This window comes from Aegilops tauschii, chromosome 2, assembly GCF_002575655.3.
Source record: "Aegilops tauschii subsp. strangulata cultivar AL8/78 chromosome 2, Aet v6.0, whole genome shotgun sequence".
In the NCBI taxonomy this organism is placed as follows: Eukaryota; Viridiplantae; Streptophyta; class Magnoliopsida; order Poales; family Poaceae; genus Aegilops; species Aegilops tauschii.
Genome location: NC_053036.3, coordinates 9054508 through 9080730, shown reverse-complemented (window position 1 = coordinate 9080730; position 26223 = coordinate 9054508). Strand labels below are relative to the sequence as shown.

At 45.8% G+C, this 26223-nt stretch overlaps 3 protein-coding genes across 3 annotated transcripts; 1 reads left to right on the top strand and 2 right to left on the bottom strand.

Moving 5' to 3' along the window:
• The first annotated feature begins 290 nt into the window (after positions 1–290).
• On the top strand, positions 291–3558 carry LOC109785319 (G-type lectin S-receptor-like serine/threonine-protein kinase At2g19130). Its single transcript, XM_020343916.3, has one exon. The coding sequence runs from the start codon at positions 588–590 to the stop codon at positions 3063–3065; it is 2478 nt and encodes an 825-aa protein (XP_020199505.1). The 5' UTR covers positions 291–587; the 3' UTR covers positions 3066–3558.
• Positions 3559–10197: 6639 nt separating this feature from the next.
• LOC109785317 (cell number regulator 2) lies at positions 10198–12270 on the bottom strand. The gene is made up of 3 exons (XM_020343914.4): positions 12021–12270; positions 10992–11063; positions 10198–10763 (listed from the first exon to the last, which is right to left on the bottom strand). The coding sequence occupies exons 1-3, from the start codon at positions 12091–12093 to the stop codon at positions 10471–10473; spliced, it is 438 nt and encodes a 145-aa protein (XP_020199503.1). The 5' UTR covers positions 12094–12270; the 3' UTR covers positions 10198–10470.
• An 8633-nt stretch (positions 12271–20903) lies between these two features.
• LOC109785318 (cell number regulator 2) lies at positions 20904–25241 on the bottom strand. The gene is made up of 3 exons (XM_040397529.2): positions 25160–25241; positions 21527–21598; positions 20904–21433 (listed from the first exon to the last, which is right to left on the bottom strand). The coding sequence occupies exons 1-3, from the start codon at positions 25239–25241 to the stop codon at positions 21147–21149; spliced, it is 441 nt and encodes a 146-aa protein (XP_040253463.1). The 3' UTR covers positions 20904–21146.
• Positions 25242–26223: the final 982 nt, after the last annotated feature.

Genomic DNA, 26223 nt, shown 5'->3' with positions numbered 1-26223 from the left:
TTGCCGTGAGCGGCTCTCGGCGTCTGCAACTTTGCCGTGCGGTGCCTCTTTGCCGTGAGGCAGTGACGGCAAAGATGTCAGTTTGAAGTGACGGTGGGTTTGCCGAGAGTGACACTCGGCAAATCTTGCTTTGCCGAGTGTCCGTGTTTTAGCACTCGACGAAAAGCATTACACCCGGCGTATATGAAAATTCCAGTAGTGAAGGCCCATTTTGGCTGGAGCAAGGGAAAGGGCCATGGAAGCTTCGCTCGCTCACTCCCCCCAAGTGGACCGTACGTCCTTCTCCTTCATTCAGCTGGACATTCTTGACCGCTTTTTTGTTGACACATATAGGACGTCAGAGTACACCTAACTAGTCCAAGTGGCTGCCCATGTGGGTATATACTATGTAGCCATTCGTCTCTTTTCGATAAACATGTAGCCATTCTTCTCCTTCAATCATCTGAACGTGTATGATACGCTCCGCCATTTTCATTCTATAAAAAACACTTCTTCTGCCTTCTCCCAACACCACAACATCCCTCCAGCGTCAACACATTACTCATGCTCGTCTCCTCACTTGTCTAAGTCCTTGGACACTCTTATCCATGCCTGCCCTCTACACATTACTCCTACTTCTCCTCGTCTCCTCCTTCCACGCTCCTCCATGTTCCTCTACAACTTCACATGATACTCTCACGGCAGGCCAAACGCTTGCCGTCGGCGACAAGCTTGTCTCAAGCAACGGCAAGTTCGCGCTCGGCTTCTTCCAGCCTGCAGCACGCACCACCATCAGTAAGTCCGACACCACCACCTCCCCTAACTGGTACCTTGGCATATGGTTCGATAAGATTCCGGTTTTCACTACTGTCTGGGTTGGTAATAGAGAGAAGCCAATACCCGGCCCCGAGCTCCACCTAACACACCTCAAAATCTCTAGCGATGGCAATCTTGCCATCGTGAACCATGCCGGTACCGAGTCTGTACTCTGGTCCACTCACATCATCAATAGAACACAAACCAACATAAACACCAGTAGTACCGCCGTTCTCTTGAACAGCGGAAACCTTGTCCTCACAGAAGGCCCATCATCTGGTCTGCCGTTGTGGCAGAGTTTCGACTACCCAACAGATGTTCTGCTTCCTGGTGCCAAGGGAGGCCGGAACAAGATCACCGGTTTGAGTAGATTGGGCATCTCTAAGAAGAGCCTGATTGATCCAGGTCTCGGCTCATACACCCTTGAAGTAGCCACCAGTGGGATCATCATGAAGCGCCGAAATCCCTCAGTAGTGTACTGGAATTGGGAATATGGAACATCACAAATGTCCAAACTTTTACCAGTAATTATGATGGTTCTAAATTCCGATTCACGGACCAAAGGTTTGATTAACGTAACATACGTTGATAGCAACGAAGAGGAGTACTACATGTACACTTCACCTGAAGAATCATCTTCCACATTATCACTAGACATCTCTGGCCAGATCAAGCTGAATATATGGTCGGAAGCCGAACAGTCTTGGCAAACCGTACAATCCAAACCTATTGATCCCTGCACTCCTACGGCTACCTGCGGACCTTTCACGGTCTGCAATGGCACTGCACGTGGTAACGCACGTCCATTCTGTGATTGTATGGAGAGCTTCTCTCAGAAGTCACCAACGGATTGGTACCTTGATGATCGGACAGGAGGATGCATCAGAAATACACCATTACATTGCCCTAGCAACAAGACAAGTTCAACAGACATGTTCCACCCTATTGCTCATGTTACATTGCCCTACAATCCAAAAAGCATACAAAATATTACCACTCAGAGAAAATGTGAAGAAGCTTGTCGAGGTTCTTGCTCCTGCACTGCTTATTCCTATAACAATAACATGTGCTCTGTCTGGCATGGGGAATTGCTTAGCGTAAATCTGAATGATGGCATTGAAATTTTTGCTGAAGATGTTATTTACCTTCGCCTTGCGGCCAATGACTTTCCAAGTCTGAGCAAAAACAAAAGAAAACTAAGCGTTGGAGTTGTTATTGCTGCAAGCATTATTAGCTTTGCTTTAATAATGCTCGTGATGTTGTTAGTGGTTCAGAGGAACAAATTCAAGTGGTGTTGTTCTCCATTATACGATAACCAAGGTTGTGGTGGGATTATTGCCTTTAGATACACCGATTTAGTTCATGCTACAAAGAACTTCTCTGAAAAGCTGGGAGGAGGTGGTTTTGGCTCTGTTTATAAGGGAGTGTTAAGTGGATCGACTCCGATAGCGGTGAAAAGGCTTGATGGTGCTCGCCAGGGAGAGAAGCAATTTAGGGCTGAGGTGAGCTCACTTGGACTGATCCAACATATCAATCTAGTCAAATTGATTGGTTTCTGCTGTGAAGGACATAATAGGTTGCTTGTCTATGAACATATGCTAAATGGCTCTCTTGATGGTCATCTATTTAAGAGCAATTTTGGTGTGTTAAGTTGGAGTACCAGGTATCAAATAGCCCTAGGAGTTGCTAGAGGATTGTTCTACTTGCATCAGAGTTGCCACAAGTGCATCATACACTGTGATATTAAGCCAGAAAACATACTCCTCGATGCATCATTTGCTCCTAAAGTTGCGGACTTTGGGTTGGCAACGTTTTTGGGAAGAAATTTTAGTCGAATTCTGACTACATTCAGGGGAACTGTAGGTTATCTTGCCCCAGAGTGGCTTAGTGGAGTTGCTGTTACACCAAAAATTGATGTTTATAGCTTTGGCATGGTATTGTTGGAAATCGTGTCGGGAAGGAGAAATTCAGGTGAAGAATACACTAGCAAAAGTTATCGTGTTGAATATTTCCCTGTACAAGTCGTCAACAAGCTTCACGAAGGGGATGTGGGGAGTTTGGTGGATCCACAGTTACATGGTGACTTCAATACGGTACAAGTTGAAAGGGTCTGCAAAGTTGCATGTTGGTGCATTCAAGATAATGAGTTTGATCGGCCGGCGATGGATGAAGTGGTACGTGTTCTTGAGGGTCTACAGGAGATTGATATGCCCCCAATGCCAAGACTACTTGCAGCTATAACAGAACACTCTGATACAACTTCAATGTAATTTATGAATATTTTACATCGGATGTTACTAATCTTTGTTTCAACAATTTTAAATTGTAATGCGGTGGAGAAGGAATAAAGAAAGGCAAACTTGTAGTTACCAAACTGCCTCTTGTTTTTCAATGGCCAATTATAGTAACCATGCATTGTAGGGGCGTCTTTGTCAGCAGGAGGGACACACCAAGCTATTTCCACTGCGGCATCAACGGCTTGTTCAGTCATACAGGCTGAAGCTAATGCCTTGGAGCTGGTTTCTGAAGTAGCCAAGGTGCTGAACCTTAACAAACCAAATTTCTTAAGAGATAATCAAGTTTTGGCAGAAGCAGGCAAGCAACAAGAAGGCGTCCACTGAAAAACACCTAGGACAATCAGACCTGCACTTAATACATTCATCAACCACAGTAACGAAGCTGATGCTAGAGTCTTCAACATCCGTAGGATAGACAGCAAGATAGCACATAGGCAAGCTCAGGATGATTTACACATTTATAATGCGTGAGGTTGTATTTTCACTTGTGCTGGTGTTAGACATGACAAGGATTCGTGGAGTGTCCTGTCACAGCGTGTGTATCAAAGCATACAACTTGCATACTACATGGTGGCCGAAACCTAGTTGTGCTGGCTAGCTAGCTGCTCACTTGAACGTATATAGCGTATTGCTCTGGCTTTCAGTTTCTCCTAATAACAACCAGTGACCCACTGACTGGAGTCTAATTTGGTAAGTTTCGACCAGCACATACGGCGCACCTACCGGCGACTAGCTTGTATAGTGTCCAGTTGCACGGAATTCTACAATGTTCGTTTTGTTTTTTGCGGCGTTTTGACCCCAAACGTACTTGCTTTGAAAGAACGTACACAACTACTGGAAGTCCTCTTTCTTTCTTCTTTCTGGCAAAGACTTTATATTAACAACTTGATGCATACGACAACCTCACTCCACGTGTATCTTGGAGCATTGTGAGTACATGATTGGACTGGCCAAACTAAAGATGACTGGAGTATTATTTTGGAGATGCAAATTGAGCCAGTCTCCTTGCTTGAAGATTCACTACTGTTCTGCCTAATTTAGTTGGAGAGAAAAGAATCGGGAGCTAGCCCTTCAATCAGCACCAACTCGCCAGGCCCCGCGTCGTCCTATCGGGCGACTCCTCTGCCGCGGCTGCTCTAGATTCCCCTTCCACCCTTGATCTCCCCTGCCGTCGCCAGAGATTTTCTAGCCAATATCTCTAATACAATTTTTGACATAAAATCTATGTTACAAAGATTGAATGGTTACAACACGTTGTCCACAAGTTGAAGTTTCATTATTTTCTGATTAATTGTGAGATTTTCTAGTCAATATCTCTAATTTTCCTCCTTTTAGTATATAATAAAATAGAATAGATAGATACTACATGTGCTAGAAATACATGATTTTGTTATGTGTAGCTTGCATAAACTCTATTTCACAATGAAACTGTAGAGACAAGTAGTATACATCCATAGGTATGTCTACTTTTTTTCAGAACTTTTTGACACATAAATGTTTTTTTTTTCAAATTTCAGGCTCCATGGAGCTGAAGCTCTATTAGCAATTTCCAAATGTAGACTCGTTATTCTCAAAGTGTACTGAGTAAAAATCACAAGAGCAGGTCTGGACCAGTGCGCAAAATCTCGAGCTCTCTACCAGTGCCAAAAGCCGTTCTTGATGGAGTAGGAACAAAGCTGGGAGGGCTTATTTCCCGCCCAGATGGGCCATCGCCGCCTCAGTCGTGCCGACGAGGGACCAATCCCTACCCCTAACTATGCACCGGCCGAAAAATCCAGGGCACCGCAACCCTCTGGCGGGCGAGGCATGAACGGAGGGGAAAGGAACCACCGTGCTCGCCGAGGATGGAGCGGGGAGCAAAAACGCCTCCAGACTGAAAAACAATCAATGATGACCCATTGTTTCCACTCATTGGGCGATACTTTCTCTCTACTGTTTCTTCTACACATAGGCATTATACACACTCTTGAAAGTTGCACATAACATCACACATGGTGAACAACTTACAAGTTCCAGCAGGAAAGCATGCACGCTGCTGGAGTAGACGCTGGACGCCGATATCTCCGGCTATGCACTAACAAGTCATCGGTTTGGTTAGTGCGACGGAGAACCTAAAATTCCTTGAATCTTTAACAAGGCGTCCGGCCACGTGTAGAGACGTCTCAACAACATTGAACTGTGTAGTACAGTTACCTTCCAACAGATCATCATAGTGTCTCCAGAAGAAAAGCAAAGTCCACTACCGGCTGTATAGATTCTTCATGAGAAATTAGACATCGGATTTTTTTTAAATTCGAGAGATTCTGTGGCCCAGCTTGATTTCTGAGTTCTCCCTAGCTATTTTTTTTTCTGTTGCATATTGATAGAGGCGAGGGTATCTTTTTTCTGTTGCATGAGAAATTAGACATAGGTGAATCTTTTGTCTTTGTCCTATATTATTGGAACCTTAACGGCAAGGTACGTATCTCCTAGTTTCCTGACCACTCACAGTCTTTAAACACTTTCGGAATTTCATTAGGATTCTGCCAAGAATCAATGCTCAATTGTGAAGATGTCATAGGCATGTCCAAGGGGTCAATTTAGGGAGCAAAGCTTATTTCCTGCGGCTAGCTAGGCTTTAATCACAAGAGAATATGTTAATGTTCCTGATTGCTTAACGAGTGGTGAGTACGCTGGTGCTCATCCATCTCACGGTGTTGCTGTCTTTGTGGATTTTGGGATTTTATTGTACTCTTCGCGGTGAAAAGAGGCACTCGCTACCTGTTATAAATTCGTTGCCAGCTCTTTATTATATTCTCTTTTTATTGTTTTCTCTTGTGTTAACTCGAGTCAACTAATGTATAAAAACCCTCCATCTCATGGCTTTTTATACCCTAGCCCACCATGGTCATATTAGTAATAAGCCCATATTAACATTCTGATATGTTGCAAAGGTTTCATGTCATATTACTAATGCCATTAATTACTGTTTATCTAACTCATACAAATTGGTTGCGTAACTCACATGGTTTAATGTTTCTTAACACCCCGCCCACTACCGGACTAACACCCTATGCCGCCGGCCGCCGGCTTAGGCCCACTGCCGTCGGCCTAGGTCTATGCCGACGGCCACCGTCGGCATAGATACCGTCAGCGTACTTGTGTCAGACCGTCGGCATAGAAAAGCCGTCGGCATAGGCATATATGCCGATGGCGGCCATACGACAGTCGGCATAGAACTACCGTCGGCGCAGATTTTCAACAGACGGCGCCGTCACACAACCTAGCCAACCACGGGCTGCCACGTGGCAGTACTATGCCGACGGGCTGGCCGTCGGCATAGTACAGCCACATGGCAGTCGCTGGCTTCTCCTGGCGACAGAGGTATGCCGGCGGCCACACCCCGAAGACGTGTGCCGCCTCTTCAGACATGCCACCACACCACCCCACATGTATGAGGGCCCGGTGCGACGCTCCGGTGGCATTGCTATCCCCCAGGGCCCCCGTCCCGCCTAACCCTGGAGCGGTTGACCACGAGATCTAGCCCTTTGACTTTCCACGGACGGGCTTTGACCAGTGGACCTCTCCACCCGGTTGTGTTAGGTCAGCCCATAGGGACACCTGGGAGCAACATCCGGGCCAAACCCACAGCAACATCCCCTCCGTGTAGACCCGACGCGTCCGTTTTCCCCCTCCAGGTGCCGGCGGCGGCGCCGTCCGTGAGGGGGGCCACACCCCGGAGACGCGTGCCGCCTCTTCAGACATGCCACCACACCACCCCGCATGTATGAGGGCCCGGTGCGATGCTCCAGTGGCATTGCTACCCCCCCCCAAGGGATCCCGTCCCGCCTAACCCTGTAGCGGTTGACCACGAGATCTAGCCCTTTGACTTTCCATGGACGGGCTTTAACCAGTGGACCTCTCCACCCGGTTGTGTTAGGTCAGCCCATAGGAACACTTGAGAGCAACATCCTGGCCAAACCCACAGCAAGATCCCGTCCGTGTAGACCCGACGCGGCCGTTTCCCCCCTCCAGGTGCCGGCGGCGGCGCCGTCCGTGAGGGGGCCCACACCCCGGAGACGTGTGCCGCCTCTTCAGGCATGCCACCACACCACCCGGTTGTGGTAGGTCATCCCATATAAACACTTGGGAGCAACGTCCCCTCCGTATAGACCCGATGCGGCTGTTTCCCCCTCCAGGTGTCGGCCGGCGGCGGCGCCGTCCGTGAGGGGGGTCACACCCCTCCGTATAGAATCGAAAAGTAAGGTATTTATGCTTATATTAACACATGCTACATGTAAGTTAATCAAATAATAATACGTAAAAAACATAAAAAATCTATATGAAATGAAAAAAACTATGCCGACGGCGCTGAGGCCAGGGGCAGATGGACGGTGCACCGCGGATCGATGACGTGGCATCTATGCCGACGGCGGCCGTCGGCATAGATGATGGTCGGTGCGCCTCAGATCGATGACGTGGCACGCACATCTATGCCGATGGCCGCCCGTCTCAGCCGTCGGCATAGATCGGATGCCGTTAGCCGCACGTCACGAGCGGGGCCGCCGGGCCCGCAACTATGCCGACGGCGCATGTATGCCGACGACCGCTGTAGGCGTAGGCTGGCCTCAGCCGACGGCTCATCTGTGCCGACGGGGGCTGTCGGCTTATCTCGTGATAGCCCGACGGCCTTTGTATGCCGACGGCCTGGATCCGGCTGTCGGCATATCCTGGACTAGGCCGACGGGGGCCGTCGGCATAGTATTGGCCGTCGGGGTAGAGCCATGTTCCGGTAGTGGCCCGGTGTTTACTTTCAAATGCACTTGTCTCATTGAAAATTGCCCCCGAAAACCAACGTAAGAAAATGGATGGGAAAAAGAGTGCATTGCATGCATATATCTATTTGCACTTGTTGGCTCCTCAAAAACCTACTTGAGAAAACCCCTTGGGAAAACTCGCTTAGGAAGAGTGCATGGTCTAGTCTTCTGCATTGTAATTTTTCTAATGGACCAACGATCTTTAGTATCATGAAATACATCTGGTGTTCACTCCCCCTGAACCTTGCAACTCTCTAAGATTCCTCCTACCAATTCCATGAACACATCTTTGAAAACTGGATGCTGGTAGAGACTTTGTGAAAAGACCAGCAATATTATCATATGATTTAGTTTGCGAAATCTTTACTTCCCCACTCTTCTAAAGCTCAAGAGTGTGGAAGAAAAATTTAGGAGCTATTTACTCAGTGAGATTATTCTTGACTACATATCCATTTGAATTTTTCTAACACAAATGACATTATCATCGTAGATTCCACATGACTTCTTGATGTGGTTAGTTATCTGTCCGAGACAAAACATGCATCTGAGGCTTCTATAAAGCATCTTTCTCTGGGTGGCTAGTAGATGTAGCTAGCAAGGTCTATTTACATGAACAACAACAAATTGTGTACCACTACAGAGTGTCAAAAATCCATTCTGATCTAGCATTATGGGGATGATACATATAGTCAACATCTGTGTAATGTAGTCTGAGTTCTAGCATTATGGGGATCATACATATGGTCAGTGTATGTCTACTCCATCATAGTCAAGTCTTGGTTCTTCTTGTAAAAAGTCCAAAATCATCAGTATCTTGGAGGTATTTGAAGATAGTTTTGATGCCAACCCTATGCCTTTGAGTTGGGTCCACACTATAATTGGCTAGCAGGTTTACCAGGAACCAATGGAGGCCTAGTGCAATACTCAAGGTACATTTTTGCCCCTATGGAGCTGAAATATGGAACTTGGGCACATTGTCCTTTCATGGTTTGAATGGATCTTTATCCATGTTAAGGGATCTTAACTATTCAGATTGGTGATTTAGATCTCCTCGCCGAAGGTTCTCAAGTTGTAAGCCTAAGCATAGCTTGATCTTACCCAAGACTTCCATTTGAAACCATATCTTAAGGTAATAACTAACTTTATTTATGCCTTTTTCATTGCTAGATCCTCGATATAGACTGGTATTATACGGCTCCATGATGAGATATCTAAGTATTCCCTCCTTTCCGGTTTATAGGGCTTATCTCAAAATTTAGATTTTCCATTTTATAAGGCTCAATTTGGTTATTCCTCATCACATGTTGAGATTTCAAGGTACATTAAATCATTGCATGCAAGCATTAAGAGAAAATTGACCGATGCATGTACTTTATGCATGCATGCATTGCAATTAATGCATTGGTAAACATAATTTTTTGACGAAAACAAGAGCATTGATTGGGTGCTTTTGCAAACTACAAAAAAAATTCCACCACTCACCATCTATCTTGGTTGGTGAGATTTTTAAATTGAGCCCTATAAACCGGAAAGGAGGGAGTAATTACGCAAGGGCGAGCATCCTAATTTGTGTAACCTCTCTTCACGAGAAATTCCAGTTAGCTGGTCGTAAGCATCCTACAAGATCCACAATTTTCAAGTGGCCCATACAAATGCGTGGGCACAACACCATTAACTGCATTTGAACAGTTAAGCTGGCTTCCACATAGATGCTGGAACATGATCCCACTCATTACCGAGGAGTATGTCTCATGGTCTGGACATGATTCCACTCATTACCTGGGAGTATGTACCGCGGTCTTTGTTCTTCTACACAAAGTTATGATAGTACATGTCTTATTGACACATGGTGGCAGGTGTCCGGCTGGACGGATAACGACTTGCACTAGGAAAGCACACAAACACATACATGGATTCACAAGAAACAAGACTGGAGCAAAAGCTAGATGTTGACATGCCCACCGGTCTATAGCTATGTCTCTCAATGATGGCGGTCAATCATCACCTATGTTTCCATGCTAACAAGGCAAAAAAGCCATCGATGTTGATCCCTTTTTATTTTTGTGAGCAAAACTTATGTTACCCAAACTTCATCAAGATTACAATCTGTAATGGCTGGACCAGAACAGATCCAGACCGCCGTTCCAGCTTCTAAGCTACAAAAATCGGCCAGGAAGTGACTAACAAAGTTTTGGCTACGCGATATATGAGTAATACAAGTCTGACGAGATGCCATTGAGGACTTTGTTTCTTGCAGTAAAGAAGAGTAGGCTGATATATCGATATAGTAATGTCGATATGACGATATATGAGTAATACAAGTCGATGCTGATCGATTTCTGCTCGCCAATAATGATACATCTTTTTTACAGTAGTGGGTGTCTGCTTCTTCAGTTCTTGCATACACACATGTGATACGATACATGCCGTTGAAAGTTACACATGGATACGACCGACACACGGTGGTGGTGGTGGTGGTGGTAGGGGGCGTACAGAGAAAGAGAAACGACTTATTACATGAGAAAGCACACACTATCGATCGACTCAACCGATCAACAGACGTACTGGAATCATATAAGTGATTAACGAGTCATCCCGGGGTCCACTTGGGGCGCGACGGTCGTCCCCTTCCCCATCCTCTCGACGTTGGCTTGCCATCCCAAGTGCATGTGGAAGCCCCGGTTCTTGAGCTCGCGGTACTCCTGGCAGAGGGCGCAGGCCCCGCAGAAGAAGTGGACGCAACAGTCGGCGCAGGGCTTCTCCGCAAGCTCGTACGCCTTCCGCAGCTTGTACCGGTAGAAGCAGGAGTAGAGTCCCATGCCCAACCCCGTGGTCATGCACAGCAGCACGTACAAGGACCCGCTCGCACAGCATGCTGATGAGCGATCATCGCAGCCGGCCACCATTCATGCATGCACATCAACAGCACAGGATCACTCAGTTATTAATTACTCCCTTCCTCCCATAATTTAAGATGCTTTTTGACAGTAATGTCAAAAAGCGTCTTACATTATAGGACGGAGGGAGTAATTAGTAGTAGTTATCACAGAAGAACAATAGTAAAATTAATTAGTACTAATAGAGAGACAGAAAGAAAACTCACGTATCTCCCCCTCGTCGACGATCTCGGCGATCCTCCCAAAGGTGATGCACGGGAAGCACCAGGTGAGGAAGCCTGCATGCAGGACACGCAGGCCGGTCATGACAAATGGTTTCTAGTTTCTTTAGCAATATGTTTCTAGTCCCTTTTTGAGCGAAAATACAAAGGTGAACATGGGTGCGCGCGCACCCACGTGAATAGTAAATTCATAAAAAATACTAGAAAAATTTAAAATTTCTGAAACTTCGCAGTATAAAACTTAGTAGATCATTCTACTCATGTGTGAAGTTTCATGATGTATTGACACCCACGGTATTCCTAGTGAAGAAAATACAAATTCGACCATACTATTCATTAAACAGTGTTTTTTTAATATAGTTTCGATTTTGTCATTTTTGCCTAGATTACCACGGATGTGATTTCTTCGTGAAACTTCATATGCGAGTATACCGGTTTGCTATGTATATTACAAAAATAAATTCAGATCTTTTTGATTTTTTCTAGCATTTTTTCAAATTTACTATTCATAAAGGGTACGCGCGCACCCATGTTCACCAAATCCGTGTCCCTTTTTGAGCAATTTTAACAGTGGTTTCTCTTATCTCTTCTTTTCACATGAGAGTTAAGAAGGTAAGAATTACTCAAACCCGCTACTCTGTGAAATTCACAACACAGATCTATTATATACGAGAAAGTTCTTTTTTCATACGGGAGGTAACAAAGTAGGAGTTATTCAGACACACCACTTAGTCTGATGCTCAGAACTATTACATACTCTTACCTCTCAAATGCAAAGAGAAGGTAAAAGGGACCATGTAAAAACTGCGAGCAATTATTTTTCTAGTTTCATCGACGGGCATCCTTCTTGATTTATTTCAGAGCGTGTCTTAATGTTGAGCAAACTAAATGTAGATAAAAGAATGCCAACACGTTCGACGCTATATATATGCAGCGTTATTCATCACAGGTATACACAGTAGCAGTGTTGCTCTTGTTGGACAGACAGAGGAGGAGGGACGAAGCTAAGCTTACAGCCACCGACGTCGTCGCAGCAGTCCCAGAGGCCAGTGGACCACGACGCGCCGTTAACGTTGCGGCTGGCCATGGGACAGCTAAGACCACCCGCGCCGCGAGACTTGCGGTTGTGGGAGCTCGCCGGACTACCAGAAAGAAGCTCGCCGGACTTGTGCGGGCATGTGTGTGTGATGGGCCGTGTGTGCGGTGGGGCGTGTATTTATGGACGGCCGCCGGAGCCGGGTTATTCACTCCGGCCCGTTTCTCACGGGCGCCACAGACGTCAGTTGTCCTAGGTTGTGTGTGCTGTCGGCTCCTGAGGACGACGGCCGCGGCTTTACCTGAAGTGACTCCAAGCACTAGCAAGGGGAGTCGCCGGCGATGTCTCTTTTGTGCTGGAAATAATTCGGTCGGTGCGCTGGCTAGCTAGTACAGTAGCAAGGGACCTTTTTTCAGAGATGCCGGCCGGACGTGTGGCTCCGTGAGTGGATCCTCGTGCATCTACGGGCAATCGGTTGACATCAACAGCAAACGACTCCGAATTAGTGCGTGGAGTCACTTTCACACAAAGTCACGGCCTTACGTTCAAAAGGTTAAAAGTCACGGCCTTTTACAGTAGGGACGTGTGCAAATATTGCCCGTCCAACTGGCAGATTCGATGGTTCAGATTGATCGATACTAGATGACCAAAGAATGTGGTACTCCCTCCATTTTTATTTAAGAATAATATTAGTTTTGACCAAAGTCAAAGTTCGCGTCTACCTTATCAAATCTATATCTATACCTACCTAATAATAATAAAGTAAGATTGGTTTCTCTGACTTCACATCCTTCCACCCATATTCATATTTTTTATTTCTTATGTGTCCTTGTAAACGGGACCGGTTTCAATGTTGCAGCAAAGCCTTGAATCGGAAAGTGCCTAAAATAAGAATTTTGGGTTGGTTGAAAAGTTAGCGCATTAGCGATTAATTTAATCCTTAAGTAAATCATGAACATGGCACAGCGGTATGAAGTTCATACCAAAATCTAAGCATGTGAGCCTGGACAAAGCATAGAATCAAGACATCTATGAACACAACACATCTGGCTAGCACATGAATAAGTAAAAAGGAGATGAACGAATCATACCGTCCAGTCAGCCAGACAAAGGCCGTGATAGCGGCATTGGCTATAGTTTCGTCCGCAGCCTTCTTTTTGGCAGCGTCATATCAACCATGGCGTCGGTGTCGGGGAAGTAGTTGATGCCGAGGATGAAAACGAGAATGAACCGGGAGTAGTCGCGCCGAGACACTCCCCAAAAACCTTATCACCCTGCTCGCGGTGCAGGATCTTAAAGGATGGGGTCACTAGTAGAAAAAAGGGGGCTTTTGTCCCGGTTGGTAAGGGCCTTTAGTCTCGGTTTTTGAACCGGGATTAAAGGGTCGTTACTAATGCTTCCCCCCTTTAGTCCCGGTTCTTCCACGTGGACGCAGCCTGGAGCTCCACCTTTAGTCCCGGTTGGTAACACCAACCGGGACTAAAGGAAATTTTATGATATTTTTTTTGAAAAAAAATTTGCGATTTTTTTTTTTGATTTTCAAATTTCTGAATTATTTTAACCTCTAATCTCTAATCACCACCCCTCATCACTGCTCAATTTATCCTCTAATCTCTAATCACCCCTCATCATTCCCAATCATCTAACTTCCCGGTACCGGTTCGTGCCATGAACCGGTACTAATGCCTCAAAGCCCATTAGTACCGGTTGGTGCCACCAAGCGGTACTAATGGGCATCGCACCCTTTAGTCCCGGTTCGTGTCACCAACCGGGACTAAAGGGCCCAGGTGAACCAGGACTAATGCCTTAGCCGCACGAACCGGGACCAATGCTCACGTTAGTCCCGGTTCGTGACTGAACCGGGACTAATGTGAATATTGCCCTGTGACGAAAGCCCTGTTTTGTACTAGTGGGTTCCGAAGGCCTGCTCTCCCGTCCGGCCGTACACGCGGTCGATGGAATGGGATCGCCGTCCGGCAGCACAACGCTTGAAATAGTAGATGATGTCTAGGGTTGCACATCCATTAGTGACGCATAATTAATCCAAATTAATTGGAATTGTAGATGACGACTCGTCTCGGCTCATTCACGAAACGTGTGCAGGAGGGTTGCGGAGATGGAGCCCGCACAGGGCCGAGCCGGCAAAATCGGAGGCCCCGTGCAAACCTCTAAAATGGGCCCTATCTTGCAATACTAAACGCCTAATAGATGAGAAGAATATAATCAACTTCAAGATTTTAGTATGACTAAATAGCGGGCGTAAAGAAAAACTCAAAGTAAAGGGATCACAGGATCACCGGTTATTGACGCGAAGACGCTTAAAATTCGGAGATCGAAAGATGGCATGAACTTTCCTTGCCTTCAGAGTTCAGATGAATCAGGTCCTCCCTGCCGGCTGTTCTTTGGTCGGTCCCGCCCTCCTGTGTCCCATCTCCTGACTCTTGAAAAGGATCTACCAGGTTGGATTGAAACTGAAGTACGATTACTGAACCGCTCGACCATGGATTCAACACCAAGGAAAGAGGACTGCACGATAGCCCTAACCTACCGCGTCGAGTGTTAGAGTAAACCACGTTAGGTGACGTTCAGTACGGTACTAGCTAGTCAGGTGACTCGGTTAGTTAGTTAGTGCATGGATGAGTCAGTGTAGTTTGTGGAATGAGTCCAAGCCGGTGGCTCTTGGCCGTGTGTTGGTGGCGCATGGATATGAGTGCATGGCACAAGGTGCTTGAGTCCTGTATATATATACTGCTCTCAGTCAATGAAATGGAGGCTGTGAGGGCTGAGAAAAAAGATGCAGCGCCTGTGCTCTCACCGGGAGATATAAGCAAAGCTAGTAGTCTCCAGGTGAGGTGCGTGTGCGTGTGTATGTCCCCTTGACATGTGTTCTTAGAGAAACCATAGAAAAGATAAGAGAAAGCTGTGCGAGGCAGCTCGAGGTAGAAGAAGATCGGCGCCGGGAGGAGGCGGCGCCAACATCGAGCAATGGCCGCCAGCGCCAGACGAAGAGAGGAAGGAACCCCTCGTCGCTTCGCTCGTCTAGATCGAATCGAGGGATGGCCAGATCGTGGCTTCTTCACGCGGGCCAGACACAGGCTACAGAGGCCCATATCGAAGACTAAATCACTTAAAAGGCCCATCTATACAGAGGAGTAGTACATGTGCATAAAAATTTTGGGCCCTTGAAAACGGGGGGCCCTGTGCGGGCGCACAGGTCGCACCCCCTTGGGCTCGGGCCTGAGCCCGCATGAGCAACGGCTCTTCCTAAGCTCTCAATGGCAAGTGAAAAAGCAACCCTTATAAAAGGGTCTCAACTCTCATCAACTAATGAGGTGGTACTAAACTTTCCTCCACTTGTCATACACCTACATGGGCCTTAGAGATTAAACAGGGATTGTTGTTTATATGGGTCCCATCTATAATCTAACGGAAAGACCTATCTATAGTGATGTCCAGGCACGGGTGAGCATGATTATCACATGATTTAGTTTGCAAGAGCTTCACTTTCCCACTCTTCTGGAGTTCACGAGGATAGAAAATTTTAGAAGCAATATGCTTCGTAGATTACACTTGACATAGTCATTTGCATTTGTGTGAACTGTTGTCGTTTTGCCGAGGGAATATTTTCCTTGGATAGTGGGGAGCTTTAGTGGTCGATGGAGAACCTCAAATGTCTGGAATCTCTGGCTAGGCAGCCGGCCACATGTCGTTGCTAGCTACAGTATTTTCAGACAGATCATCATATCGTTACTAGACGAAAGCAAGTCCACTACAACTCCATGAGTACCTGGCAACAGGGTGTTTTTTCCTATCAGGATTTCCAGTAACCGACAAAAATGAAAACCATTTGAAATATTTGAATTTGAACAATCCGAGTAATGGTCAAATAGGCTGCGTATAAATGTCATACAGCGACCATGCACTTGGCCTAGTGGTAGGGCGTGTACCTATCAGGAGGTTCGAGTCCCAGTTTCAACAACAGGTATTTTTTTTGCCTTATTCAGCCTTACAAAAAAAAATTAACCCGCGACTTTCTGGTGTTTACCAAGCTCATAAAAAGATGTTGGTAGCGGTGCGGTGACATGGAGTCGAACTCGTGACCTCCTAGTTTTTTGCCTTATTCCATTATTCGAGCTTACTAAAAAATATTAACTCGTGACCTCCTGATGTTTACCAGGCTTATAAAAAAGATATTTATAGCGATGCGGTGGCATGGAGTCGAACTCGTGAGCTGCTAATGTTAACCAGGCATACTGCCCCATTTTTTTTCCGGAAAAACTACCAATCTATTCATCTTCAATCATGGTAGTATAACGAACACCAGAAATAAAAATTACATTCAGATCCGTAGACCACCTAGCGACGACTACAAGCACCGAAGCGAGCCGAAGGCGCGCCGCCGTCATCGCCCCTCCATCGCTGGAGCCGGGCACAACTTGTTGTAGTAGACAGTCGGGAAGTCGTCGTGCTAAGGCCCCATAGGACCAGCATCCCAGAACAGCAACCGCCGTCGATGAAAAATAAAGTAGATCGGAAGGATCCAAACCGAAGACACACGAACGTGGACGAACAACGACGAGATCCGAGCAAATCCACCAAAGATAGATCTGCCGGAGACACACCTCCACACGCCCACCAACGATGCTAGCCGCACCGCCGGAACGGGGACTCAGCAGGGAGACCTTTATTCCATCTTCAGGGAGCCGCCGCCGTCTCGCCTTCCTGAGTAGGACACAAACCCTAACAAGATTGAAAAAAATGACTAAAAACAACATGACCTAAAAAAATTATTGCTTGTGGTGTAGTGGCATGGAGTCAAACTCGTGACCTCTTGATGTTTACCAGGCTTATTGCTCATTAGACCAGAAGCAAATTATTGTCCGCGGTGCAGTGGCATGGAGTTGAATTCGCGACCTCCTGATGGTTTATGAATCGTACTGCACACTAGACCAGAATCATTTGAACAACATGTTTTTGTGCCTTATCCAGGCTTGCTAAAAAATATCGAAATATGTATATGGCAACCGTGTGGCAGATTGCGAAACTGCCACACTCTCCCGATTTCTTTCCTTTGCCGCACGCCTCCGGTCTCCTTCCTTTCCCGCACGTCCTCCCCTGATTTTTTTCCTTTCCCGCTCGCCCTCCTCCCCGATTTTATCGGGCACACCCGCTCGTGCCTTCCTAATTTTCGTAATCGTCAATTATGGCCCACGCGCCTTCCCGATTTTCGGCAAAAATAATGCTTGGGCTAGGATTTGATCTCTAGTCTGCAGGTAAACAACAAAGGGAGCTAACCACCTCACCTATGACACTCATTATTGAGCAAGCTAAGGGAAATACTGTTTTTGACATGTTCGTGGTAACTTTGATCATTGGAATAAATTTGTTGAACCCGCCCCCCGGTAATTTCTGTAAATAGCACGATAACATTCACGCCATAGACCTGATAATTTAGATACAAACATCGTGGTAACTTTAACCATTGGTGAAGACAAATGTGAAAAGATACCCGATAATTTATGTGTAAATAGATGGTAATATACGGAGCGCACATCTGATAACTGAGGTACAAACACCATGGTAACTTTGACCGTAGGGAATTTTTTTCCTGAAAAGATACTCCGGTATCTTCTGTGTAAATAGCACGGTAGTATACCTCCCTCCCCTGGCATTTTTATGTGTAAATAGCATGAAAACATATGCACTGCGATAACTAAACACCATGATATGTTTTTGACCCGTGGAGGGGGGGGGGGGGATTTGCTCAAACATACCCCTAATAAATCTTGTGTAAATAGCATGATATTTTAAGCACTACGGGCTTGATAGGTTACCTAGAATCACCATGATAACTTTTTGTCCCGGGAAAAAGTTGTTCAAAACATCCCCAATATTTTTTGTGTAAATAACATGATAATATAAGCACCGCATAACCGATAACTTGCAATATAAACATGATGGTAACTTTTTTACCAAAGGAAACTAAGTTGTTAAAAACATACACTCGCCTCGCGCGTGGGCCTCTTGGATGAACACAACACATGGCGTGCCACGGGAAAGTCACATAATGTTTAGTGTCATGAGGGGCACACGTGCTATAGGTGTGATAAGTTACGCAAAAACATTGTGGTAATTTTTTTACCTATGGAAAAAGCTATCGAAACACACCCAGGTTTTTAGGTGCAAGTACCATGATAATATACGAACTGTAGACCCGGTAACTCATGTACAATCCCTCATGATAACTTTGACCGGGGGGAGGTTGATGTACATATACCCTGATAACTTATGTGTAAGTACCACGGTATTTTACACATCGAAGACCTTATATATAACTTGTGTACAAAACACAGTGGTAACTTTGAAGGGATGTAGTTGTTGAAGCATAGATACCTGGTACGTTCTATGTAAATAGCACGGTAAGTTATGCAACATAGGCTTGATAACTTGCATACGAATACCATGGTAACTTTGTCCTGAGGAGAAATCATGTGGTAGACGTGAAGAAGTGGCAGTTTTCTCGGGGGTGGGCGCCCGAAATGTGCGGGAGAAGCAGGTTTCTCGGGCGAGCCTGCGAGGTCGTTTGGGAGGAGGCGAGGTCAAAGGACGAGGGATCGTGTGGTACTTTAAAATGAAAGAAGTGGAGGTGTGGCAGTTTTGCTTATATGGCACACGTGTGCCAAATATCACAGTCCAAAAAATATTGGTCACCGTGCGATGGCTTGGAGCCAAACTCGCAACATCCTGATGGTTATCGTGGGTACTGCCCATTAGCCCAGAACCATTTCAACAACAGTTTTCTTTTCGTTATTCAGGCTTACTAAAAAAAAGTATTGGTCATGGTGCGGTGGCATGAGTCAAAGTTATGGCCTCTTGATGGTAACGAGGCATACTGCCCATTAGACCAGAAAGTAGTTGGTGTGCACAATGTGCTAAAAATAATATATTTTAATCCTACATATTTTTGATTTTAAAATCCATTTGAAAAAATTGAACAAAAAAATCCAGAATTCCTGAGATTTTTCTCAAACCAGATGTTCCGACCATTCCCAAAAAAACCTGGAATCAGAATTAAGAAAAAAAATACCTTGACCGTCAGCCTAGCACCGGGCCATCCAGTTGGATTTAACTTCGACCTGGAGGCACATGATTTCTGTACTTCTTCCATTGCATATATTGTTCTATAATTTTGGAACCATGACAACAGGTCACCAACAAGATAAGAAGAATCGATACTCAACTAGGAAGATGGCACAGGCATTGCCATTTGTCAAAGGAATTGATTGAGCCCACCTAGGGAACAAAGCTTATTGCCTGCGGCTAGCTAGGCTTTAAGCACAAGAGAATATACTACCGATTCTATTTGCTTTAACGAGCGGCGAGTATGCTGGTGCTCATCCATCTCACGGTGCTGCCGCTGTCTTTGAGTGCATTTCGCAATACTTTGCCAGTCTTTTAATGGTGAAAAGAGGTACTCGCTAGCTGGTGGCCGGTGGGGAACAAGAGGTCGTTCCCACCCTGCCATTATTTTTCTTGGTTTTCAGGTAGGAGGTCTACCATGATAATTATTGATAGCAAAATTACTATCTTAACTCATATAAAACATTAGTTTATGATAGCAAAATTACTACCATGACAAATTTTTTCTTTGTCGAATATTGTTGGAACCTTAACGGTAAGGTACTTATCTCCTAGTTTCCTGACCACTCTCAGTCTTTTACCACTTTCATAATTTCATTAGAATTCTGCCAAGAATCAATGCTCAACTGTGAAGATGTCGTCAATTTAGGGAACAAAGCTTATTGCCTGTGGCTAGCTAGGCTTTAATCAAAAGAAAATATGGTAATGTTCCTGGTTTCTTAACGACCGGTGAGTAAGCCGGTGCTCATCCATGTCATGGTGTTGTTGTTGTCTTTGTAGCTTTTTGTGATACTATTGTAGTCTCTTTGCAGTGAACAGAAGCACTCGCTAGCTGGTTGCCGGTTGAGGAACAAGACGGCTGTTCCAATTATAATGGCTGATTTCCTCTTTGAATAGAACGTTCAATAGGCGCACCATCAAGGAACCCAATATGTATGGAGGGAAACGTGTAAGCTCTTTATTGTATGCTCTTTTCATTGTCTTCTCTTGTGAACTCAATTCAACTTATAAAAACTCTCCATCTCATGGCTTTTTATAGCCTAGCCCACCATGGGCATTTTAGTGATAAGCCTATATTTAACCTTTCGATATGTTGCAAAGGTTTCATGACATACTAATAATGACGCTAATTAATGTTTCTCTCACTCATAGAAATTGGTTGAGTAACATGCAACGGTTAATTTTTTTTAACCCCCTCCCCCGGCGTTTACTTTCAAACCCACATGCCTTGTTGAAAACGCCATACGAAAACCCAATATAAGAAAAGGGATGGGGAAAACAGTGCATTGCATGCATACATCTAGTTGCACTTGTTGCCTCGTCAAAACACCACTTGAGAAAACCCCTTGTCAGGTCGCACGAGTTGTCTTCGAGTTGGGTCCACACTATACTTGGCTGGCAGATTTACCGTGAACACACTGTTGGGCCTGGTGCAATTCACAACATACATTTTTGCACCTATGGCGCTCAAATATGGAACTTTGGGTCCCAAAACTTCCTCGCTTTTAAGCTTAGAATGGGTCTTTATTCAGTTAGCCGGTCTTACGCATCCGACAAGATCCACAATTTTCAATCCTTCAGAGGCTTTCATGTCAATGTCCAAGTCAAGTCGTCTATACAAATATGCGGTCACAACACCCATTAACTGCATTGAAGACTTAAGCTAGCATTCACGGATACAGTAACATGATTTCACTCATTACCGGCCGGGAGTATGTGTCTATTATTCCACACAAAGTTATGATAATACATCTTGTTATAAGTTGCACATAAACTACATGCCACATGGTGTGAGGTGGCAGGCTAGACGAAAAACGTCTTGCAATAGGAAAACACACTTGCACACTTTTTATTTTGATTTTGAGGGTTCACTAACACATATTACAGGGATCACAAGAAACAAGACTAGAATAGAAGCTGCATGTTGACTACTTGAATAGAAGTGTGCACTGCATTTGGATCGACTAACGAGTCATCCCGGAGTTCACATAGGGCGCGGCGGTCTTCCCCATCCTCTCCGCATTGGCTTCCCATCCCGCGCTCATGTCGAAGCCGCGGTTCTTGAGCTCGTGGTACTCCTGGGAGAGGCCGCAGAGGCCGCAGAAGAAGTGGACGCAGCAGTCGCCGCAGGGCTTCTCCGCGAGCCCGTGCTCCTCCCGCAGCTTGGCACGGTAGCAGCAGGAGTAGAAGCTGGTGCCTATCCCCGTCGTCATGGCCAGCAGCATGTACAGCGTCCCGCTCGCACAGCATGCTGGGAAGTGAGTAGGTAGTGAGTTACTCCTCCTTCGGCTACTATCAAGTGCAGAGACAGAAATTTAAAAAGATATAGAAATTAAAAACTCACATGTCGCCCCCTTATCGACGATCTCGGCGATCCTCCCGAAGGCAACGCACGGGCAGAAGAAGGTCAGGCAGCCTGCAGCAAGGTACGGTCTTACCACTACGCCAAGACTACTTATCTTACATTATGAGAGATCGATGCTACGATATTTGAACTACTTACTACTACAGGTCTAGTGTTTAAATTCAAATTTTGAACTACTATAGCTTGGAAAAACATCTTGCATTATGGGACGGAGGGAGTACAAGTTTGGCATTTAAATTTAAAATTTGCAAAAAAGAAAACATTGTTTTGCTCGGTATCTGCTTTTACCGTGGGGTAGCACTAGCAGTGAGGTCCGGACGTCCGGTTACCGGTCGATAACCAGATTTACCGCCGCGTAATGAACCAACGTGTGTGTTTGAAAAACCACTTTGTGCTGCTCATCACAAGCACCATATATAGCAGTGTCCTGTTTCTCTACTTGATCAGTAGGGTGGGAGGGAGGGATGAAGTTATAAGCTTACAGCCGCCGAGCGTCGTGGAAGCAGCCGCAGAGGCCGGTGGACCACGACGCCATGGGGACGTGCCTTGCCGCCGGTGCTGGGAGAGACTTGCGGTTTGTAAGAGCTCGCCGGACTACCTGCAGAAAGGAGCTCACCGACCGGACTTGTGTGAGTGGCCGTGTGTCCGGTGGGGCGCCTATTTAAGGACGGCCGGAGCAGGGTCGTCCCGGACTGTTTTTCAGGCGCGCCAGCCACAGATGTCAGGTGTCACGAGCTAACGTCATGGGTTGTGCATGCTGTCGCCTCTTGAGTGCGATGGCCGTGGCTTCACCACGCACTAGTAAGGAAGGAGTCACCGTCGACGTCTCTTTCTGCTGGTACGCTGGCTACCTAGCTACTAGCAAGGAATCTTCTTTCAGAGATGCCGACCCGACGTGTCGCTACAGGCTCTCCGTTGACATCAACAGCAACGACTCCCCATTAGTGGCTAAATTTCGTGTTTCGACCCTTTTTCAATACCTATTCGAAATTTGACCCTAGTTTTCGAGATCTGACCCTTTTGCTATCGTCAGGGTCCATGGCGGTAGGGTATAACTGCCTACCGCCAAGGTCCCTGGCGGTAGGGTTGCATGCCCTACCACGAAATTTTGCTAAGTATTGAACACAGTGCGTACTCGTGCCTACCGCCGAGCACCTTGGCGGTAGGGTTGTATATGCTACCGCCATTCTGGGATGCTTCCTACCGTCAAGGTCCGTGGCGGTAGGCTGTTACACCCTACCGCTATGGACCCTGGCGGTAGCAAAAGAGTCAGATCTCGAAAAAATTTCAAAGTAGGGTCAGATCTCGAATAGATATCAGAAAAGGGTCAAAACACGAAATTTTGCCCCCATTAGTAGTGCGTGGAGTCACTTTCAGACAAGGCACGGCCTTGCGTTCAAAAGGTTAAAGTCGTGGCCTTTTTTATGCTAGGAACATGTGCAAATATAGCCCGTCCAAACAGTATATTGGACGGTTCAAATTGATCGATACAATGCGACAAAAAAATGCAGTGTTCTTTTTTAAGTAACGGGTAAACTAGCAAGGTGGCCCTCGCAAATGTGAAGGCATCGAGTTAAATGCACAGAACCACCACATTCATGTCATTTTTTTAGAAAAGGAGGAGGAACTCCGGCCTCTGCATCTGAACGATGCATGCAGCCACTTTATTAATTATTCACATAAGACCTTACACATTCATGTCATGATTAGCAAAAAACCACTACTTTACAATTTGTGACATTTCACATCGAACCAAAATTCTGATGGTCGTGGATGAGCTCTTAGCTCAGTGGTTAAGTGCAGTGTTGCCTCCTAGCCGGCGTGGGTTCGAACCTCGGTTCTTACACAGGTCTCACATCTGCTTCTTTATTAAAAATCTGTAGGGACTTCTCCATCTACTGGTCTAGTTTTAATTTTTTGAAATTCTGACGGTGGCAAAAAAACACTGAGCCATTTTTTGAGCACGTTTTGACGTGGCTGATCCCTCACGGTCCGACAGCGGTGACGGCTCTGTCCGAAGTGACTGGGCTGGCCCAACCCAACGCCATTAACAACCATTAACGGCTCTGTCCGAAGTGACTGGGTTGGCCCAACCTGAGTGCTCCCTCAGCCACTCCCCTCCCTCTTCTCTCTCTCTCGCGCGGACATGGCGGCGGTGGCGGCTCGGGATCCATCGGTGAGGGCGTGGCGGGGACAAGGCATGGTGGACAGAGCGTGAAGCGTGGTTGGCCGGTGTGGCGGGGGGTACCTGCGGTGATGAGGAAGATTGTTGCGGCCACAACATATTCATTTCAGAGTATTTCACCATCGCCACTGTCGACGGCGGCAGATGTTGCCTGCGCCCTTACGGTGGTGGTCGAGCCCCTAGGTGAGTTGCCAGCCTCTTTGTATTAGCAAATTGCATTGCTGGAATTTCAGGGTTTCAAATTTGGAAACTAGGGTCTGCTGGAATTCTAGCAAATTTTGTTGTTGGTACTAGGTTAACTTAATCTTGTTGTTTCTGTTTGTGACTGAACGAACTGAAGTACTAAATTTAGGAATCTAAATTAACTAAATGTCCATGTTTCCTTTGACTGAATTTTAGGACTCTGAACTAACTGAAACATGTCCCGTTTAACTGAATTTAGGGTTCTGAAATAGAGTTTCAGTCTATCTAACTAGAGTACTCATCTAACTGGGTGCCATCAAATTATTAATTATTCTAGGGTTAGTTACTCTACTGATTGATAGATGTAGTTTGCATTTGAATTATTCTTGTGCAATGCAACTAACACTAAATGCCACTTCTGAAATTTGCAGGGTGTTGTGCAGTGGGTACATGAGTTGAGTTTGGGTTGAGTGGTGCAGTGGACAAGTTGACCACAGAGGACCGAGTCAGTGTACATGGTTTTAAATGATTTGACTGGTGCGAAGTGTTAGTATGTATGCTCAATTTACTGTTCAAACTGGTTTCAGAATTGTGTTGATTAAAGACAAGTGTAACTAACTAGGAGAGAGACAACTTGCAATATTCAGACTTGCAATGCTCAGATTTGCAATGTTCAGACTTTATTCAATCAAACTATGAGACACTACAAAATAGAAGAATTCTCTGTTTCATAACATTTTATCTTTGCATTGACACCTAGAGCACACATATAATCCATGGTAAGCTGACTGAAGAAAGTCTACACCTGTTCTTTACATTGAAACCTAGAGCACCAAAGTTTGACATTTAGATAATATGACCACCAAAGTTTCATCAGACATAACTATCTTACAATATTCAGATAATATGAGCACCAAAGTTTGACATTTATTTACATTACTATCTTGCAATATTCAGATAAAGGAGTTTCGTCAGACACAAACACACATGGTTGTTCAGACGCAAACACACTATAAAGTTTCATGAGACTCAAACATTTAGATAGATAGATAGATACATAGATAGATAGATAGATCTCATATATAAATGGGTTCTCTAGATAGATAAATATCATAGCACCATTCAGATAGAAAGCACACATAATTCTTCAGACACAATTAAGTTTAGAAACTAACTGAACCCATATATTGGTTCAGATCTTGCTGCAGAAACTAACTAAGACCTAGGTGCTGCGCTAAACTCACTCTTGTGGCAGCTTGAGAAGACGGAGTGATTGGCGGGCTGACCCCAGGATACAGGGCCTGTCTCCACCTCCTGCTGCACCATCTACGGTGGCTCCACCTTCTGCTCCATCTATGGCGGATCCATCTCCATCAGAGCGACAGGTAGCACCGGCACCACCCTATCGAGCTCGTAGTCCAGGCCGAGTTGGTCGCAGTTCTGGTACATGTACCAGCGTGACTGCTGGAATGGATCCGAGGAATCCCTGGCCTCCTTTGTCGCCCAGACCAAGTTCTCGATGAGTGGGCAGTGGAGGTCTCACATTTATGACCTCTCCTCATGCCTGGCGCATGCCCTCACAGTGCGTGTATGATTTTTCAGGATTTCAACGCCGGTGTACCAGATGCTCTCCTCCCACGCATAGGAGAGCTTGGTGATGTCGCCATCGAAGATCTTCTGCAGAGCCTGGTCCCATCCAAGGCCAAGCGCCATTGCGCGATGGAGATTTTCTTGTGGTGGCAGTGGAAGAGGGAAGTTGGATGGAGAGGCTAGTGGTTATCTGAGGGGAGAGTGAATGAATGCAATGTGGAAACTGGGGTTTTCTGGAAGGAGAAGCCGAACGTGGTAATTAATCTCTCGGACGATCATTTGTTTTTTTAGAAGAATAGAACGACTTCTTGGTTGGGTTTTGAATTGAGCAGACTGAACGCACCAGCCCAGTTGACGAACAAGCCCCGTAAACGAAAACGAGCGAACATGCTGGCCCGGGCCAGCGGCCTCATTCCGCGAGCTGAGATAAAAATGATGGCGTTAACGGACGTTAACATCGCGCCATCACCGCTGCCTGCTGCCTCGGGATCGGCCACGTCAAAATGAGATCATCTTTTACTTAGTGTTTTTTGCCACTGTCAGGATTTCGATTCGGTGAGAAATGTCACAAATCGTAAAGTGGTGGTTTTCCGCTAATTGTGACATGATTGTGGTAGTTCTGTGCATTTAACTCGGGGGCATCATGTTTTATCCTGTTGAAAGTGTTAAGCATTTTTTCGTCTTGTGTGATATATTTTTTAATTCATATTTTTTCTTT